The sequence below is a fragment of the Phyllobates terribilis genome, unplaced genomic scaffold (genome assembly GCF_046119375.1).
Source record: "Phyllobates terribilis strain yellow unplaced genomic scaffold, ASM4611937v1 Scaffold_7__3_contigs__length_470593459, whole genome shotgun sequence".
Classification (NCBI taxonomy): domain Eukaryota; kingdom Metazoa; phylum Chordata; class Amphibia; order Anura; family Dendrobatidae; genus Phyllobates; species Phyllobates terribilis.
The window spans coordinates 232,598,917-232,619,859 of record NW_027362767.1 but is presented as its reverse complement, the minus strand read 5'-3'; the positions used below and the strand labels follow the sequence as shown (position 1 = coordinate 232,619,859).

The 20,943-nt window shown below is 46.7% G+C and overlaps 1 protein-coding gene across 1 annotated transcript in view; it reads right to left on the bottom strand.

Annotated features, from left to right (window-relative positions):
* The window catches only part of LOC141155470 (nuclear receptor subfamily 6 group A member 1-like), a 260,468-nt gene that overhangs the window by 170,425 nt on the left and 69,100 nt on the right, over positions 1-20,943 (bottom strand). Inside the window, exon 3 of the mRNA XM_073642336.1 lies at positions 12,936-12,986. Within this exon, the coding sequence (XP_073498437.1) occupies positions 12,936-12,986 (51 nt within the window). The remainder of the gene's footprint in view (positions 1-12,935; positions 12,987-20,943) is intronic.

The window sequence follows — 20,943 nt, the reverse complement described above, 5'->3', positions numbered from 1 at the left end:
CTTGATTTGTAGACACAGGCAGCATTCTCTTCATTCATTTAACAAACTACCCAGTTTATTATTATATAGAAGCAGAGGTAACTTTTTCAATCAGGGTAATGTAATATTTTGATATAGCTGAACAGTAGCCCTCAGTGGCCCCCAATGTTACATGTGGGCCTTTGTCACCCCAGTCCAACACTATCTATCCATCCACCGTCGGCCTGTGACATAAAGCCTCCCATACACAATAGACAGCTGTTGGTAGACCGATGGTTCGGTATCTAGGGCTGCAGGTATAGAGCGTCATCCGTACATCCAACAGAGAAAGCTGGAACCGCGCTCCACTGTTTCCACCATAGGAGTATGAATTAATCTAAACTCTTCCTTAAAGGGGTTGTCCATCTTTGTGCCCAATTTTAATTTCTTAAATGCATGCATGTATTTGGGGCTAAAAATCATTGGACTTCATTAAAAAAAAACACGTAATTAAATAAAAAAAACACCAAAGATGGATTACCCTTTTGATGTGCAGCTGAAGGGGGCACCCATTGTAGGAATCGGTTGTGTCCAAGCACCCAACCCACACGTATCAGCTATCCAGTGAATAGATAATAAATGTGTACGGCTGGAATACCCCTTTGTGTCTGTGCACACATTAAGTATTTGGTGCAGAAATTTCTGCACCTCTTGGCAGGAAAAAGGCAGCTGCAAAAACGTGCGTTTTTTTACTTGCATTTTTGGTGCAGATTTTTCCCCACTCATTAGTACGTGTGAAATCTGCAGCAAAAATGCTGAAAGAATTGACATGCTGCAAAAATAAATCTGCAAGGGAAAAAATAAAAAAGCAACGTGTGCATGAGGCTTCAGGAATCTCGTTATTTTTACTGGCATCAGGAGAGTTCAGGTTTTGTGACAAATCTGCACTGAAAAAAAAAATGCAAAGTGTGCACACAGCCTTGCTAATCAGGACTATGTCGTGCCCAGTATTTTACAAGCCAAGTATCAGGGGTAAGACGGATCGGCACAGGGGGATTGACACTAACAATGCCACCTGCTTAGTGCTACAAAGACTCATAGATACAGCTGGATTTGTTTCTTTTGGCTTTGGGTGTCTGATATTATCAGCACTACACCTACAGCAAATGTGACGACGCCCCCTAGTGTTCAGTCAGTCAGCACGTTATAGAGGGACAAAAATCATTTCTTTTATTCACTAACTTAATTAAAAAAAAAAAAAGAAAGAGAAAGAAAGAAAGGCTTTTCGGTAAAAAATATTTTATACCTTTAAAATCTATATTATGCAATTTTTCATTTTTTTTTTTTTTTTTTTTTTTACCTAATGGACTGAATTTGCTATGAATTATTTCATATAAAGAAATAAATTAAATGCTTCTGTTATAAGAGAGTGAAGAAAAAAAAAAAAAAGTACACCCCCGACTCAAGGTATATCCCCTTATAATGATGCCAGGGGCAGACAAAGACATGAGGGCCCCTGTGCAAGGACAGTGTATGGGCCCTAATAATGTGTCTTTGCAGGGGGATTTGGGCCCCTTACCCCTTGGGCCCCTGTTGCACCAATGGTAAGTCCGTCCTCCCCTGGATGATATGAGGATCCATCACTAGTCATACCTACATTATTTTGAGTTTTTGGAGTATTCTAGTAAACATCCCAAAATACGCACCCCGGGAGCAACCATTAAATAGATCCCATTACATAACGTCTTACTAATCCAATCAGCCCCCCGTGTATTTTTTTAGGCCGCGCTCATTGGGACTATTCATTTCCGCATCTTCCTAAACCGCGATTTCTGCTCCTCTCTGATACACTTGTCTCGATGATCTCCGGGTGGACGTCTCCCGTTTGCAGAACTGCAAATTAATTACAGCATTAAGCTTCAAAGGGGGAATTGTAGGCCTTTCGATTTCTGCTCTTTATTAACCTGTCAGTCATGCAGAGATCTGTACTCAATTCTCTCGCTGGGTGACTCCACGTTTGCTCTGTAGGACTCAATTACCCAATCAAAGGATTCATGTCAAAAAAATATGTCGACGTCCTGGACGTGTTTTACATATTCCTCATCTGGGATTCTTTATGAAAAGATGCCAGAAATGAAATCCAAGAGCAGCAGGACGCCATGCTAGAAATGATCCCAGCACTATAACTCTGCCCACTAGGAGGCAACACTGAGCCCCATCATTATTTACAAATACGGCCATTTCATTTCATTTGTTTCTTACATTCGTCACCGTTTTATCTCTAACCTTTAATAGAAAAATGATCAGGAATCAGATTTATGACTCAACTTCCCACAGAAGTTTAGTGTTGCTGACGCACCCCCTGGGCCATATTCTTTAGGGGGAATATCCGGAGCCGGATCAGATGGGAGTTGTAGTCTTCCGAGTGGCTGTGACCCGGTCCGTGCCCAGGGTGTCAAACTCAGTTGTATGTGGCAGTCCTACAGATGTTAATAAGTTCTTAATGTCGACTACGCCACCCGTTGTATTGCGGTCACTATGGCCGCCGCTGCAGCAGGGTCCGCTGAGGCTGATGGTGTAGGTGCAGCTTTTGATGGTATAACCCCCAACGGGTGGGGTATAGCCTCAGGGGGTCAGGTGCAGAGACTGGGGGTTGTGGTGGTGCAGCATAGATGTTAAAGGAAGACAGAGTCGGGTTATGCAGTTAAGGGTATTTACTCACTGCTGATGTTCCGGTCACTCCAGCTTCAAGTGACCACCCGAGCCGTGCTGCGTCCACCAGGTCCTGGATCCAGCCAACCCCCAAACAAGTCCGGAGCGTGACCCTGAGCTCTCCTTCTGTCCTTTCCTCTGGCCGTCCCCACTAGTGATCCACCCAGGTCCAGCTCCCTCGGGCCTTCTGTTAGGTGACCCTTGGCCTTGGGTTCCCTGACCCTCCACGTGGTATGCCTTCGTGGTGGATGTGGTGGGTGGCCGTGGCAGACGCTGCCCACGGCCCCCGGTCTCTGGCTGGGGTGTGTTTTTGCCCCCACCAGCTTGGGTTCCGGTACCCTGATGCCGACTCTTCACCCGTAGCTTGAATTTGGGGTCTTAGAGTCCTCTCTTCTGCTTCCCCCTCTGGGTCTTTCCTTCTTTCTCCTCTCTCTCTCTGGATCTGCTCTGCTCCTCTTCCTGTGACTCCTCTGCAAAGGCTGACAGACTGACCCTGTTCTCTGATGGTGCCCACCTTATATACACCCTCTATGTGTGAGCTCAGGTGACCAGCACCCAATGAGCTCCTATCTTTACCCAGGCTGCTCCCCCTATCTGCCCCTACACTACTTGGGATGTACCACCCCCCTCCCACTCCAGCCAGGAACAGACTCGGTCGTACCTGCACATTTCTAAGTGGGAGTACCGTCGGTCTGCTCCTCGGAAATGGGATGTGTGTAGTGCATGCAGCCTACCGAGCTCAGATCCACACTCCATCCTTACCCGGGAGTGGAATATCACACCTCTGGGTTGAGGTGCAATACCCCTGTAGCAGCCGAATCCTCAGGGTGCTACATTCCCCCCTGGTAAATCACAGCACGTCCTCGGGCTGTAAGACATAACACCAAAACATACAAATTTTTGCATAACATATAAAACATATAAAACAATATATATATATATATCAATATAAAACATTCTCGTCGCCTCTGGCTCCTCCTCCGGTCACTGTGCAACGTGTGACCGGGTAAAGTGCGACAGTCTCTCTAGAAAACTGGTTTTCCTATAAAACCGGTAGGGGGCGCTTTAGGACGCGCAACTATATACAAGGATATGGCCGCTCTCAGTCCTCGGCCAGGTATTAGAGAGGAATGACCGCTCTCAGTCCTCGGTCAGTGGGATTAAGGGAAATACGGGTAACAGTTCACACATGCTGGTCCCAACGGGGACTATATTAGCAACAGCAACAGTTTCAGTTTCAGTTCACGGTGCCCCGACGGGCAACTATATACAGCTTCTGCTTCGCTGTCCTTAGCGACGGCGTCCTCCTGCTCTTGCTTTATGGTTACCTTTGGCTTCAGACCCGTCCGGGTCCTCTTGCTCTTCCTCCTCACACCGCAGCTCTTCCTCCGTCAGGCGATGCACATGGAGGGCGTAGGGACCTTTGGCACACTTGTGCCGGGTGAAGGTGACCTCGTCCCCGATGTAAAGGTCACGACCTCTGTGTCCCTCCGGTAGGTGGGACTCAACGTCTCTCCTGGTTACGAAGACGTCGCCTAGGGTGTGGTGGTCTCGGATGAAGCCCCACCCATGCTGCAGGTTAAACTTTATCACAGTCCCGGTGGTGCGGGGACTATGCGCTGCACGGGGGTCTCTCCTGGCCCGGCTCTTCTGCTCCGCGCTCTTTACTTGAGCTAGCTGTTCCCGGACCCGCCTCTCTCTCCGCTCCCTCTCGAAGTCCTCGAGCTGTTGGCGGCAGCACTCAGCACGCTCCGCTGCAGCTGCCCGAGTCTCTTGAGTGAACCCCATAAGATCTTCTCCGGTGGGATCCCACTCAAACTGTGCTTCCGCTAGCGGGGGCGAGATCCTCTTTACGGGCTTTGGAGCCGGGATCAGGGGTTCATCCAGGGGTCTCTCTCTCCGGAGTCGGGGATGGTGGAACTCCGGTGGCCATATAAATGGCTGCCCATCCGGGCACGTATGCTGGGCGTACAGGTCCTCTCCCAGATGCGGCACTCTTGGTCTTATGGGCGCGGTGGTGTTAGCGCCCGGGTTGCCCGGGCCTTGCGGCCAGGCCTGGGGTATCTGGAAGGTGAAGGGCACCGTAAGGACGGCGGCGCCCTGGGCTACTTGGCCCTGCGACCAGGCCGGGGGCTCCGCGGAGGTAGGGGGCGCTGTTGGTATTGCGGCGCCCGGGGGTACTAGGCCTTGCGACCAGGCTGGTGGTACTTCCTGCTTGGTCACGCTCAGGGTCGAGGCGTGTGACGTCACAGGGGTCGCGGCTCCCGTTTGAGGCCTAGTCTGCGGCGGTGACGTTGCAGCGACGGGCACGGCAGGATAGACTTCGGGCTCTGCGACGGGGAGCTGGGGCAGGTACGTGGTTTCCCGGTTTGGGGTATAGACGTCCCCTTTACCTGCCTCCACTCGTTCGGCACCCTTCTCGGCGCCGTCTCCGGCCTTCAGTCCTCCCGCGCCATCCTCAGAGGCGGTCTGTCTCCTCGTCTCGGGTGGCGTGCTCCGCTGACAGGTCTCGGTCTGCTGGGCCATCTCACGGCTCCACTCCGCCAACGTCTCTCGCTGCACCCGGGCCATCCTCCTTGCGAGGCCCTCCAGAGCGGTCTGTGCACACTCCCGGTCTCGGGGGAGCTGTGCTAGGACCTCCACTAGGCCTAGTGGGGTCGTTGTTTCCAGCAGGCTCCTGACCAACGGGTCGGTGCTGCTCTGCTCCCCTACAGTCGTCTCCAGCAGGCTCCTGGCCAGCGGGCCGGTGCTGCTCTGCTCTCCCTCCTCTGTTTCTAGCAGGCTCCTGGCCAACGGGCCGGTGCTGCTCTGCTTTCTCGCCATCTCCGGGTAAGCTCCTCCGATACTCTTCTCCAGGCTTCTTGCCTCCGGGTGCGCTCGCTCTAGACTGCTCCAAGCGGCACCCATCTTTGTTCTCTCCTTTCGTCTCCTCCCACCTCGAGGGCGGTCCCGGGGCCACTTGGTGACTGTCAGCTCCAGGGGCAGTTCTTTCACGCTGACAGACACCTCTAGCATCACAGTCTCTGTTGGTGGGGGTGGTTTCCACTTTTGGCGCCATTTTCGGTCCTGGCCCACGATGGGAGGTGGCCTCTCGCCACCCTCTGGCACGCCCATAATGGCGTCCGCTCTTCCAAGGCGGGAAACCTTTGGAAATGGCGGGAATCGCTTCCCAGTGGCGGGAAACTCTGCAGATGGCGGGAAAACGCGGTTAATGGCGGACAACCGGCTGGAATCGACTGGTGATGGGGTCCGATGGCGGGGACCCTCCGGAACCGGCAGGAGACTTCTTTCTACCTCAGTTCTTTTCTTCAGGCACGCAGTACCCGGGTGTTGCGGGCACGTAATCCTGCCGACTACGCCAAAGTTGACGCACCCCCTGGGCCATATTCTTTAGGGGGAATATCCGGAGCCGGATCAGATGGGAGTTGTAGTCTTCCGAGTGGCTGTGACCCGGTCCGTGCCCAGGGTGTCAAACTCAGTTGTATGTGGCAGTCCTACAGATGTTAATAAGTTCTTAATGTCGACTACGCCACCCGTTGTATTGCGGTCACTATGGCCGCCGCTGCAGCAGGGTCCGCTGAGGCTGATGGTGTAGGTGCAGCTTTTGATGGTATAACCCCCAACGGGTGGGGTATAGCCTCAGGGGGTCAGGTGCAGAGACTGGGGGTTGTGGTGGTGCAGCATAGATGTTAAAGGAAGACAGAGTCGGGTTATGCAGTTAAGGGTATTTACTCACTGCTGATGTTCCGGTCACTCCAGCTTCAAGTGACCACCCGAGCCGTGCTGCGTCCACCAGGTCCTGGATCCAGCCAACCCCCAAACAAGTCCGGAGCGTGACCCTGAGCTCTCCTTCTGTCCTTTCCTCTGGCCGTCCCCACTAGTGATCCACCCAGGTCCAGCTCCCTCGGGCCTTCTGTTAGGTGACCCTTGGCCTTGGGTTCCCTGACCCTCCACGTGGTATGCCTTCGTGGTGGATGTGGTGGGTGGCCGTGGCAGACGCTGCCCACGGCCTCCGGTCTCTGGCTGGGGTGTGTTTTTGCCCCCACCAGCTTGGGTTCCGGTACCCTGATGCCGACTCTTCACCCGTAGCTTGAATTTGGGGTCTTAGAGTCCTCTCTTCTGCTTCCCCCTCTGGGTCTTTCCTTCTTTCTCCTCTCTCTCTCTGGATCTGCTCTGCTCCTCTTCCTGTGACTCCTCTGCAAAGGCTGACAGACTGACCCTGTTCTCTGATGGTGCCCACCTTATATACACCCTCTATGTGTGAGCTCAGGTGACCAGCACCCAATGAGCTCCTATCTTTACCCAGGCTGCTCCCCCTATCTGCCCCTACACTACTTGGGATGTACCACCCCCCTCCCACTCCAGCCAGGAACAGACTCGGTCGTACCTGCACATTTCTAAGTGGGAGTACCGTCGGTCTGCTCCTCGGAAATGGGATGTGTGTAGTGCATGCAGCCTACCGAGCTCAGATCCACACTCCATCCTTACCCGGGAGTGGAATATCACACCTCTGGGTTGAGGTGCAATACCCCTGTAGCAGCCGAATCCTCAGGGTGCTACATTGCAATCGCACAGGGATGTCTGACATTAAATATTACTCCTCTAAAGGATAGGTGATAAATGTCTGATCGGTGCGACCCCCATAAGTCACGAGAAAGGGAGTTTACGAGCCCCCCTATTCCGGCATTGGGCTGCTCAATTACGTCTATAGCTGGCCATACAATTTAGATTGCTGCCCTTATACACATGGACTCTCTGGTCGCGGATGGGGAAAAAAAAGGAGGAGTAAAGTGGCTGCCTATCTCCCCGAAAAATAAAAAGGATAGGATAAGCTAAAAGTTAACCATGGCAGCATTTTTTTATTTTTTTTTACCCCAGACACCGTCATACACATTAGATGGCCGGAAGGTCCTGCAGAAATTTCTGGATTCATCCAAAATCCATCTAATATATAGGGCCGCGCTACGGGGTTGATTTAAGCAGCAAAGCACTTCATTAGGCTCCACCGTCCACCTCTATCGAGAGCCTGTCAGCAGGTAAAAAGTGGTCAGCGAGACGCGCCCCCACAGGCTGCCGCGAGACGCGCCCACACGGGCTCCCGCGAGACGCGCCCACACGGGCTCCCGGGAGACGCGCCCCCACAAGACGCGCCCCCCACGGGCTCCCGCGAGACGCGCCCCCCACGGGCTCCCGCAAGACGCTCCCCCCACGGGCTCCCGCAAGACGCGCCCCCCACGGGCTCCCGCAAGACGCGCCCCCCACGGGCTCCCGCAAGACGCACCCCCCACGGGCTCCCGCAAGACGCGCCCCCCACGGGCTCCCGCAAGACGCGCCCCCCACGGGCTCCCGCAAGACGCGCCCCCCACAAGACGCGCCTCCACAGGCTCCCACAAGACGCGCCCCCCACAGGCTCCCGCAAGACGCGCCCCCCACAGGCTCCCGCAAGACGCGCCCCCCACAGGCTCCCGCAAGACGCGCCCCCCACAGGCTCCCGCAAGACACGGTGGCTCAGTGGTTAGCACTGTTGTGGGGTCCTAGGTTCAAATCCCACCAAGGACAACACCTGCAAGGAGTTTGTATGTTCTCCCCGTGTTTGCGTGGGTTTCCTCCGGGTTCTCCGGTTTCCTCCCACACTGCAAACACATACTGATAGGGGATCGCTCTCTAAAACGCTGCAGGAGTAATGGTGATATAAAAGCGAGTAAAATAAAATACTGTATATACATTTTCAGAAAATGGTCATGAGGACACAACGCAATTTATATAACACCACTTTTCTATCGTCATGAGATTCAACAGGAAAGTCGTGAAAATAAAGACAACATATTCATTCATATAGAGCTGATAATAGGACTGATATACTGCCACGTTTCTTTCACATTGGAACATTGGTATTTGTTGTAGCAGTATAGACCCAGCTCTATATGGAAGAATACAATGTATAAATATACATAAAACAGCAATTTAAATTCAGTTCATTTTTACTACATCATTCTCATCTCTACCAATTAGAGAACCAAACTTGTAAAAGTTTTTTTTCCGTCAAACATTTTCATATCGTTATCTATATGTCAGCAATTTTCACACTGGTCCCTTTTATTTACAAGGGGTTATCCAGGACTATATAATTTTTTACTACGGGCCTAAAAACTATCATGCAGGTAGTTGCTAATCTCTGCCGACACAGCAGTCACTGACCGCTCTTGCCAGCGATTCAGCAGCTAAAGTTGACGTCACGTCGACAGAGCAACAGCTTCTCCTAACTGCAGGGAGCTGGCTGTCAATCAACATGACATTGGCAGCCTTGCCGCCCCATCAACAAAGCAGCCCGGAAGAATTAGAGCTGACGTGCAGAGGTTGAATTGCCGGCAGGTGCGGTCGGCAACTGCTCTGAGCCCGTGCTGGGTAGAACAGGCTGGTAGTTGCTTCTATTAGCAACTACCTGCCTGTTATGTTTTAGGCACCTCTATATACAGTGGATATAACACATGATTAACAATTCATAATAAGTGATATCACAGCTCACCTCATGCTCCAGTCACAATAACTTTTGCCCTGATCACAGAAAACTAACACTGCACATCACTTTGAAAACACCATCCCCACCATCAAACATGATGGAGGCAGCATCATGCTGTGGGGGTCCTTTTCTTCAGCAGGGACAGGGAAGGTGGTCAGAGTTGATGAGAAGATGGATGGAGCTAAATACAAGGCAATCTTGGAGGAAAATCTGTTAGAGGCTGCAGAGACCTGAGACTGGGGGATAGGTTCACCTTTCAGCAGGAAAATTACCCAAAAACATGCTGCCAGAGCTACGGATGGTTTCGATAAGAGCATATTCCTGTGTGTGAATGACCCAGACGTAAATCCCATTGCAAGTCTGTGGAAAGACTTGAAAATTGCTGTTCACAGACGTCTCCATCCAATCTCACTGAGCGAGATCGCAAATAACAATGGGCAAAAATGTCACCTCTAGTTGTGCAAAGCTGGAAAGGCAGACCCCAAAAGACTGCAGCAGGAACTGCAGAGAAAGGTGGTCCTACAAAGCATCATACTACAGGGGGCTGAATACAAATGCATGTCGCAGTTTTCAGATAATATTTTTAAAATATTTAGAAAAAAAACTTTGTATAATTTCCTTCACACTTCACAAATACTTGCTACTTTGTGTTGGTATATCACATAAAATCCCAATAAAATACATTTAAGTTTGTGGGTGTAATGTGAAAAAGTTTACGGGGTGTGAAGACTTTTTCAAGGCTCTGTGCATCTGCAGTTCAATGACTTGCTTCTCTTTAGAACTGGTGTCAGGCCGGGATCAGATGGCCAATAACTATCACAAATTGCAGACGTGACTTGCACCCTGTGCATCCCTGTGCTTGTCCACGTGGTTGCCGCTATACCCCTGTCTGGCCAGTGTGAAAAATCACTCTGGTTATTATTGGATCAGTGTGCTGTCCGTTGAGCACAATGACAGCGCACACTGACCGAAAATACGGCCGTCTGGATGAACCCCTACAGTGTGACGTCTTCCAGTCTCTACACTGATACTCTCAATCTTGAAGAAGGAGCCAGGAAACTGCCAAAACAAAGCTTGCAAATCATTCATATTTAAAGGGTTTGTCCCATTTCTGAAATAATACCTGTCTGCAGGCACAGCTTGTTATTAGAAAACTAACATACTGTGCTTTACTCACCCCTCCCCAGGTCCGCTACAGAGTCTCCATCACTGCTCTCTGTGTCTCTTATTGTCTGCAGTGCTTACAGCACATAGATGGCGCTGCAGCCAGTGACTGACAGCACTGCAGATAACACTTGCAGCAGCGGTGGAAAGTCCACGCTGGACCCAGGGAGGGTGAGAAAAATGCAGTTTCTTAGTTTTTTTTTTTTTTACAACATACTGAGCTTGGGCACCGGAATATTTGGAAACGGGACAACGCCTTTAATTCTTATTTTTTGTTAATTAGGAAAAACAGAGCTAATATATATATATATATATATATATATATATATATATATATATATATACACACACACACATATATATATATATATATATATTATATATATATACACATATATATACAGTACAGACCAAAAGTTTGGACACACCTTCTCATTTAAAGATTTTTCTGTATTTTCATGACTGTGAAAATTGTACATTCACACTGAAGGCATCAAAACTATGAATTAACACATGTGGAATTATATACTTAACAAAAAAGTGTGAAACAACTGAAAATATGTCTTATATTCTAGGTTCTTCAAAGTAGCCACCTTTTTGCTTTGATGACTGCTTTGCACACTCTTGGCATTCTCTTGATGAGCTTCAAGAGGTAGTCACCGGAAATGGTCTTCCAACAATCTTGAAGGAGTTCCCAGAGATGCTTAGCACTTGTTGGCCCTTTTGCCTACAATCTGCGGTCCAGCTCACCCCAAACCATCTCGATTGGGTTCAGGTCTGGTGACTGTGGAGGCCAGGTCATCTGGCGTAGCACCCCATCACTCTCCTTCTTGGCCAAATAGTCCTTACACAGCCTGGAGGTGTGTTTGGGGTCATTGTCCTGTTGAAATATAAATGATGGTCCAACTAAACGCAAACCGGATGGAATAGCATGCCGCTGCAAGATGCTGTGGTAGCCATGCTGGTTCAGTATGCCTTCAATTTTGAATAAATCCCCAACAGTGTCACCAGCAAAGCACCCCCACACCATCACACCTCCTCCTCCATGCTTCACGGTGGGAACCAGGCATGTAGAGTCCATCCGTTCACCTTTTCTGCGTCACACAAAGACACGGTGGTTGGAACCAAAGATCTCAAATTTGGACTCATCAGACCAAAGCACAGATTTCCACTGGTCTAATGTCCATTCCTTGTGTTCTTTAGCCCAAACAAGTCTCTTCTGCTTGTTGCCTGTCCTTAGCAGTGGTTTCCTAGCAGCTATTTTACCATGAAGGCCTGCTGCACAAAGTCTCCTCTTAACAGTTGTTGTAGAGATGTGTCTGCTGCTAGAACTCTGTGTGGCATTGACCTGGTCTCTAATCTGAGCTGCTGTTAACCTGTAATTTTTGAGGCTGGTGACTCAAACAAATTTATCCTCAGAAGCAGAGGTGACTCTTGGTCTTCCTTTCCTGGGGCGGTCCTCATGTGAGCCAGTTTCTTTGTAGCGCTTGATGGTTTTTGCAACTGCACTTGGGGACACTTTCAAAGTTTTCCCAATTTTTCGAACTGACTGACCTTCATTTCTTAAAGTAATGATGGCCACTCGTTTTTCTTTACTTAGCTGCTTTTTTCTTGCATAATACAAATTCTAGCAGTCTATTCAGTAGGACTATCAGCTGTGTATCCACCTGACTTCTGCACAACACAACTGATGGTCCCAACCCCATTTATAAGGCAAGAAATCCCACTTATTAAACCTGACAGGGCACACCTGTGAAGTGAAAACCATTTCTGGTGACTACCTCTTGAAGCTCATCAAGAGAATGCCAAGAGTGTGCAAAGCAGTCATCAAAGCAAAAGGTGGCTACTTTGAAGAACCTAGAATATGACATTTTCAGTTGTTTCACACTTTTTTGTTAAGTATATAATTCCACATGTGTTAATTCATAGTTTTGATGCCTTCAGTGTAAATGTACAATTTTCATAGTCATGAAAATACAGAAAAATCTTTAAATGAGAAGGTGTGTCCAAACTTTTGGTCTGTACTGTATATACATATATATATATACACACACATATATGTATATATATATATATATATATATATATATATATATATATATATATATATATATATATATATATATATATATATATATATATTTATATATATATATTTTGTTTACACTACAGTGAAGCCAAGAATCCGTCTACGTCCTGATTGTGGATCCAAATTGCAAAGCCTTAAAATGTGAATATTTGCAATATATTAATAAAACACAGCTGGACTCTAGAACAACTCTAAATCCTTAGGTGACTAATATACTGTTATAAATGACTAGTCACAAAGCGCATAATAGCGTCCCAAAACTGTGCAGTTTACACAGCTCTGGAGCTCCCACTAGTGGCTATAGGCAGAAATAACAATAGGAAAAATAAGCTGTAGCGTTATAGGTTAAAAAAAATGATATATTGAAAAGTATATTTATATTTATTTCTGTGTGATCATCCAGAAAACAACTATATTGAAACATAAAACAAAAGAGAGAAGGAAGAGTGGATGTGCTCAGCCCGCATCTTGCAGGAGGTCCGTCGTACTTACCGCCCAACGAGGTCATTTTCAATCCGTCAGACAGAAGGTCTGATGGGTTTCCTGCACAAGATACAAAAAAAAAAAGCCTTTAATTTGAAAGTGAATCTCTTAAAAAAAAAAAATGTCTATATGACTATTTGGTAATCAGAGAGTAGATATTTCCTCTGCTTTTAATCATTATCCTGCCCTGGAGCAGATGCATTATATTATTATAAACCCAGAAATGTAACTAAAGCTGCTAATGTAACAAACACCCAGCAAACAAGAAGACAAAGAGCAGGGCTGCATGCAGGGAAAGGCAGGGAACGAGGGGAACGCTGAGCATTTACTTGGAGCTAGGACTTTCCCGCACCCCAAACACCCCCTGTACTCCCTCACTAGAGTCACACGGGACATTTTCTGTAAGACAGTTCAGGATCTGGTAGAGGAAGGATTTCCTAAGACTCCCTCTGGTGGTGCATTATCATTTGTCGGATGTGACCTAGTGGGCAAATGCTGTAAACCTTAAAAAAATAAAAAATAAAAAAATCTTAAAAAATGAATTGTCCACCTAAGGGAACAATTTAATTTTATTCATTTTTTTAATTTAAAGGGAATCTGTCAGTAGGCTCAACCCTTTTAAGCCGTCTATAAGGGCATGTGGGTCATAGGAAGCTGAATAAAATGATACCTTAATATCTCAGATCCGATGTTTAATTCCAGAGAAATCCACATTTTTCTTAATATGTAAATGAGCTGTTAGGATCTATGGGCCGGACATAGATCTCCCCAAGAATCTGCCTCCAGAGCTCATTGTAAATGAAAGGGGGAGTTACCAGTGTGAGACATGTAATGACTGACTCTGCTCTCCTGATCTACATGTCTCACAGTGGTAACGCGCCCAGGGAGATCTATGTCCAGCCCATAGATCCTAACAGCTCATTTACATATTAAGAAAAATGTAGATTTCTCTGGAATAAGACATCAGATCACAGATATTAATATATCATTTTATTCAGCTTCCTATGACCTACATGCCCGTATAGTCGGCTTAGGAGGGCTGATCCCACTGACAGATTCCCTTTAATAATTCTTGCACCATTTGGCTCTTACAATCTTTTTCTTTCCTTGCACATTTATCTTTGTTGTGGTCTGTGGTCATAAAGCAGCAGAGACGCCAAAAGAAAAAGATAATAGAGGTACAAACGCTTTGGACCATCAAAATGAACTCACTGATGGATGCTTAGTTAACTCATTCTGCAGCAAGTAAATAGACAGTTCAACACAGATACTATAGAAGACAAATGGTGCAAAATTTTTAATGACAGCAATAGGCAACAATTATATTTAGCTAAAAGTACATATAGTAATGGAAAAAAAAAAAAGATTGCGCCCCAAAGGTGAACAACCCCTTTAAAAAAAATTATATAGTTTAGAAAAGTTTAAAATCCTCACAGTGTCTGTTTTGAGGACCTGTCCTGTCTTATATATACTCTGCAGATGGTTCATGGATTTCAGTGGGCATTGGGTAATGCCAGATTTCCCATGTGCTGGCACTGCAGAAGTTACCATGACCATCCCAGGACTGAAAAGGTCTGGTTCAGACTTGCCACTGTACTCCCAATGCCACTGCAGCGGCCATTTTTTCTGAAGGAGGAATGGTAGCCGACGTCTGAGGGAGGCAGTGGGAGCCAAGCAGAGGGCATCAGGTAGGGTGACTATACATAAGAAATGTAAAGACACTTTTCAGTCCCGGGGTGTAGGATCGATTTAAAAACACTTAAAGAGGACATGTCACCAAATTCTTCATGTTGGACACACAATGTAATTGTGGCTGCAGAGCTGAATAAAACTTTTTTCTTTTGCGAAGATATTAACAATCAAAATATTTGGCAACTAAAGAGTTAACTTTTGCCAAGTCCAATTGGGTGTCATCAGATAGTTTTCACTGGAGGCGTGGACGTCTTCTCCACGTAGGAGTTGCCATCTAAGAAAACCCACTTTTGGGACTTAACAATTAAAAGTTTTTGGCACCTAATGAGTTCATTTTTAAGTTCAAGTGGGTGTTATCAGAGAGCAACTCCTAATTGGAGAAGTGGTGCACACTCCCAGTGAAAGCTCTCTAACACCACCCTAGTTAACTCATTAGGTGCCAATACTGTGATTGATAATATCTCTGCAACAGAGAGGCGAAATAAAAACTAAAAAGTTTTATTCCACTCTGCAGTCACTATTACATCGCGTGTCCTGCTCAACACGAAAAATTTGGTGAAAGGTCTTCTTCAAAAAGGAGGCCAAATACATTACCTTAACATCAGTGGAACAAAACGACCATCTAATATGTATGTTGTCCTGACTGATCCGACGGTAGTGGTTCGTGAAAAGAACAGTTTAGGTAAAGGAACGTAACAATTGGGGTCAAAGAGGCTGCAACTGCAACCAGGCCCTTGCGGAAGAGGGTCCACCGATGCCAATTTAGCCTGAATGTGTGTCCACGGATGAACATTCAGCTGATATGTATTGCGGCGCACTGACCCGCCAGGTCTCTGCGCGTCAATATGCTCTGCCGGCCAATTGGAGGACAGCAGACGTGGTCATGCGCTGCCCGTACCGGCATGCTGAAGTCAGCCATCGGCTACAGAAGAGGACGCCATATGGCATAGGAGCGGAGGAAGGAGAGTAGAATTGTTTGTTTCTTTTTAAAATGTGCTGGAGAAGAACAGAAGGTGTCCAGGATGGGGGACATTATACAAAGATGGGGGACATTATACCATGATGGAGCATGGTTGTGGGAAAGTGTTATAGTATGGGGCCTAGGATGGGAGAGATTATTAGTAATAATTTATTACAAGTAGCAGCCAGAACGGGGACATTATTACATGGGGGCAAACACACATCTTTATAGAATGTAGAACACAACAAGGGCCCATACATCTGACCAATATGCAGGTGGAGGCCCAGGTCCAAATTCTGCACCGAGGTCAATTCGACTCTAGTGACGCCATTGTTTGGGCACGTTGAATTTTTAGCAAGGTCAAACCTGTGTTCTCAATTGAGACGACACTAGAAGTGTCTGACATTTCCCTTCAGACAATGAAGAATATGAATATGTAAGATGGGACAAACATCTTGGTGTTGAAAGAAATAACCAATTCATGCAAAATGATGAATTTTAAACATGCACACAAATAGCGATCAAGCAAGCTTATTTGTCAAGCACCTCTAGAGCAGGCTTATCTCTAAAGGAAATAAAAAGATTGGGCATATTGAATTCCAACATGTGCCAGCATTGCCCTATACACATTGGACTATGGATATTGTTCGGTTATATTCTCCAACTAGATTTTGCCAGCCTGAAAATGCACTTTCATTGCAAAGAAAATTTTGTTCCAAATATCACAATACAGCAAAAATTTGGAGTTTCCCTCCAGGCTGCCAAGTAAGGGTTAATATTGGGATTGTGACAATGGTCAATGTGGATCCTACAGCATACAGTAAGGGCTGAAAGCACAAAGAAGGATGGCTTTCCAATGTTTAACCTGGCATGGGTCAGCTCCTCCTGCCCTGCAGGAGGTTGAGGCAGAGGTCAGCAGATGGTCAACTTGTAGCCCATACCTGCTCCACAAACTGTCCACCGCCATAGAGCTGCCAGGTGGCAGGACCTCAATCTTCGAGCACAACTTTCACAGTCCGTGATCAGGACTTCCTTACAGGAGACATTTACACCTGCCCACATCTGGAAACATTTATCGGAAGACATATTTCACCTACGTGATCCTGGGGCTAACTAGAACAATAAACAAAACCCCCTTGAAGGAACATGGGCGAGATGGAAAGAAAATAATGCCAAAAAAAAACGTAATGCCTCATGTGTCATTGACCGCCAACTTCTAGTGGAAATGCAGATGTCCCCAAAAATATATATGGGTACACTGTACCAAAAGAGAAAAATTGTCGGAGACAAGACACGGATCATATAGACATAATACCAACAATATTTTACACCAAGGCCTTTGTCAACGGGGACCAAAGAAACCTTTTCATTTTATTACGGGATTGTAGGAGGTTTCATTGTCAGTTTTGCTTTCTGCACTGCAACTGTACAAAAAAATATATATATGTAAAAAAACATAAAAAAATAATTTGTGTGTGTACAAGTCCAGGAGCATTTTGGAAACAGCGACCATAAAGTAAGTTTCAATGTAAAATGTCCAGGAATAAAAAGATACCATTATGGATAAATAAGACAGTACAAAGTTTAATAAAGCAAAAACAAAATCTTGAAAAACGGAGAATACAGAAATAGCATTTCAGGAATACAAAGACCTAAATAACAAATGTAAAAAAGAAATCAAGCTAGCAAAATTATCTACAGAGCAACAAATCGCAAGAGACATTAAAATATATCCCAATTTTTTTTTTTTTTTTTTATAAATACATCAATATCAAAAAGAAAAAAACAGATGGTATCAGCCCCTTAAAGGACAATAATAACAAGATAATTATAGAGGACAAAGAAAAGGCTGAGATATTAAACAGGCACTTTTCATCCTTGTTCACCAACGAACAGTCTGTTCCAGGCATCTTTCAATAAGGCAAAAATCAAAGTTCACCACCTGATAAAACTAGTTTAACACAAAAAGAAGTACACCTACGTCGAAACAAATTAAACACTGACAAATCCCCCGCCCAGTTGGTATTCATCCACGGATACTGAGGGAATTGAGCTCAGTAATTGACAAACAGCTGTATCTCATATTCTTAGACTCTCTTGTAACAGGGGTGGTGCCACAGGATTGAAGGATGGCTGATGTCCTACCGATATTTAAGAAAGGTAAGAAGGTGGATCCAGGTAACTACTGTCCAGTAAGTCTGACATAAGTAGTGTGTGACATATATGAGGGCATCATAAGAGATGAGCTGCAGAGTTATATCGCAGAGAATAATATAATAAACGATAATCAGCATGGATTCATGAAAAATAGGTCATGTCTAACCAACATGTTGGGGTTCTATGAGGAGGTAAGTGCAAATCTGGATGTTGGTAATGCGGCTGATGTGATTTATCTGGACTTTGGAAAGTCATTTGATCCTGTACCACATAACAGCCTTATACTGAAGCTACAGAAGCCAGGACTGGGGGAACTATATGCAGATGGGTAAGGAATAGGCTAAATGATAGGAAACAAAGGCGTCATAAATGGTACGTTCTCTAAATGGGATATAGTCAGCAGTGGGGGCCGCAGGGATGTGTACTGGGAGCCTCGGGGACCGCAGGGATGTGCACTGGGAGCCGCGGGGGCCGCAGGGATGTGCACTGGGAGCCGCAGGGGCCGCAGGGATGTGCACTGGGAGCCGCGGGGGCCGCAGGGATGTGCACTGGGGGCCGCAGGGATGTGCACTGGGAGCCGCGGGGGCCGCAGGGATGTGCACTGGGAGCCGCGGGGGCCGCAGGGATGTGCACTGGGAGCCGCGGGGGCCGCAGGGATGTGCACTGGGAGCCGCGGGGGCCGCAGGGATGTGCACTGGGAGCCGTGGGGGCCGCAGGGATGTGCACTGGGAGCCGTGGGGGCCGCAGGGATGTGCACTGGGGGCAGTGGGGGCCGCAGGGATCTGCACTGGGGGCAGTGGGGGCCGCAGGGATGTGCACTGGGAGCAGTGGCGACCGCAGGGATGTGCACTGGGAGCAGTGGCGACCGCAGGGATGTGCACTGGGAGCAGTGGGGACCGCAGGGATCTGTGCTGGGAGCAGTGGGGACCGCAGGGATCTGTGCTGGGAGCAGTGGGGACCGCAGGGATCTGTGCTAGGACCGATTCTTTTTAACCTATTTATTAATGACCTAGTGGATGGGATTGAGAGTAAAGTGTCAGTTTTTGCTGACAACACCAAACTATGTAGGATATTAAAATCTGATCTTGATGTTACGATATTGCAGAATGATCCGGATAAGAGATTGAATGGGCAAACACTTGGCAGATGAGGTTAAATGTAGATAAATGTAGAGTAATGCACCGAGGACGGAGTAATCCTATTGCTACATATACATTAAATGGGAGTATACTCGGGACTACAGAACAGGAGAAGGACTTGGGTATTCTGGTTATAAGTAAGCTGAGCAGCAGTACTCAATGTCAGGCAGCAGCCGCAAAAGCAAATAAGATTTTAGGATGTACAACTTTATACCAATATTCCCATAAAGGTGCATTTCCACTAAAAGGTTGTTGTTCTTAAGAACACTATGGTCTCACAATAATGTTTAAGTGTAAGCGGGCTGAGGTTTGCCCGGTGAGACAGTTGTTCATCAGGTAAAATGATCCTAAGATAATTGTAAAGTGATGCGGAATATGTTGGTGCTATATATTATTATTGTTCTTGGCAGCACATTTGTCCTGTGTAAACAGGACTTGTGCTGCCGAGAACAATGTCAGCCTATGAGCACTGAATGAAATGTTACAGATCATTTGGTTTGCATAGTTTACCTGTGTAGACAGGCTATTAAACGGCTGCCGATGGGTTTAGTGCTGCCGACTGGTCCGTCTATATGGAGAATGTCTGCCTATCTTGGCTGAATCTAAATATGTGCAAAAAAACAAATGTGCAAAACTAACTGTGAATAGTGAAAGGGGTAGGCAGGCAAATTAATGAAAACAAGGAAACTGTTAAGGATTTGGGGTATGATAACAAAAGATTATGACATGAGCGGGGCATGGGCTTGCAAAATTTATCTATTTCTTGGGTGATATTCCAATTGTTGATATGTAAGAGCTGAAAACTGATGTTTTGTCATTCATCAATATATGACTTTATAGTGTAGCAAAGTCAGGTTAAATCCTAGCACTGCACATCTTAATTAGATGCACCTGCCTAGCTTTGACTAAGAACCAGGGCCTGTGGTCACTAGGTGTGTCAGACTGCTGGATGGAGCAGTCTTGTGTGCTGCTGGTGAATGACCAGTCAAAATGTGAGCTATAGCTGGGAGAGAGACATGTCAAAGTTTATCTCTGAATAGACTGCATGGGTCAGCTAGGAAAGCTGAGCAGTCTGTGTGTTAGAGCTGCAGAGAACCGTTTGTAAGCTGCAGCCAGTTCAGTGTGAACTGTGCCCAGAGTTGATCACTTCTGTTTGGTGCTGGAACTCAGGCTGAAGGGGATACCGTGACATAGCGGGACCATACCTCTTCTGTGTATGAAGTTTTCTCCGGGAGAAAGGACTGTAATCTGTTCGGGTGAGCCTGCATTTATGTGCCTGCTGAATCAACAGTTTCTTTGTTGTGATACCTTTGTGCCCAGAAGATGTTTTGGTTTTGAATTCCTTGGAGTTTTATGAAAGTAATAAAACTGCACCTGTTTGGACCAAACCGTATTGTCGGTGTGAACAGTACCCAATGCCTACCTGAGACAGTGAATCCCTACAATACAGAAACAGCTGTCAGTCACTAAGTCGGACCGCCCACTAGAGACTTAAACTTACCAAAAACAGAGACTTAAAATGATTAAAAAATTACGTCATCTGATCTCCCAAAACTTCACATCAATCTGCTCATATTTTCTTGTTCTATACAATGCAGCCCATACAGAGGACTATGTATACACATTATGACAGGTTCACTTTATGAGCCTATGTGGGCATAAGTTCACGTCCACCCCGAGTACATTGCCGAATCCTAATGGTGTGTCATGTACACAGTGTTAGGATTCGGCACTACTCGGTTCCAGAGGTCTTCACGAGACCATAAGTACGGAATTGGCATACCTGTGGACACACTGTCTCGGTATAAAAAAAAAAGGAGAATCAATGACACAGAGGTGCATGGATATTGTGCTTATACTGTAGGACGTTGATAGAACACGAGTGTTTAAAGAGGCTGTCCGTTTTTCTTAAACAAAAAAAAATCAGGTTGCTCAGAGCTCCAGCGATCACTAATAATTCTGCAGGGAATCTTGACAGCACGGTGGCTCAGTGGTTAGCACTGTATGGTGGCTCAGTGGTTAGCACTGCAGCCTTGCAGCGCTGGGGTACTGGGTTCAAATCCCACCA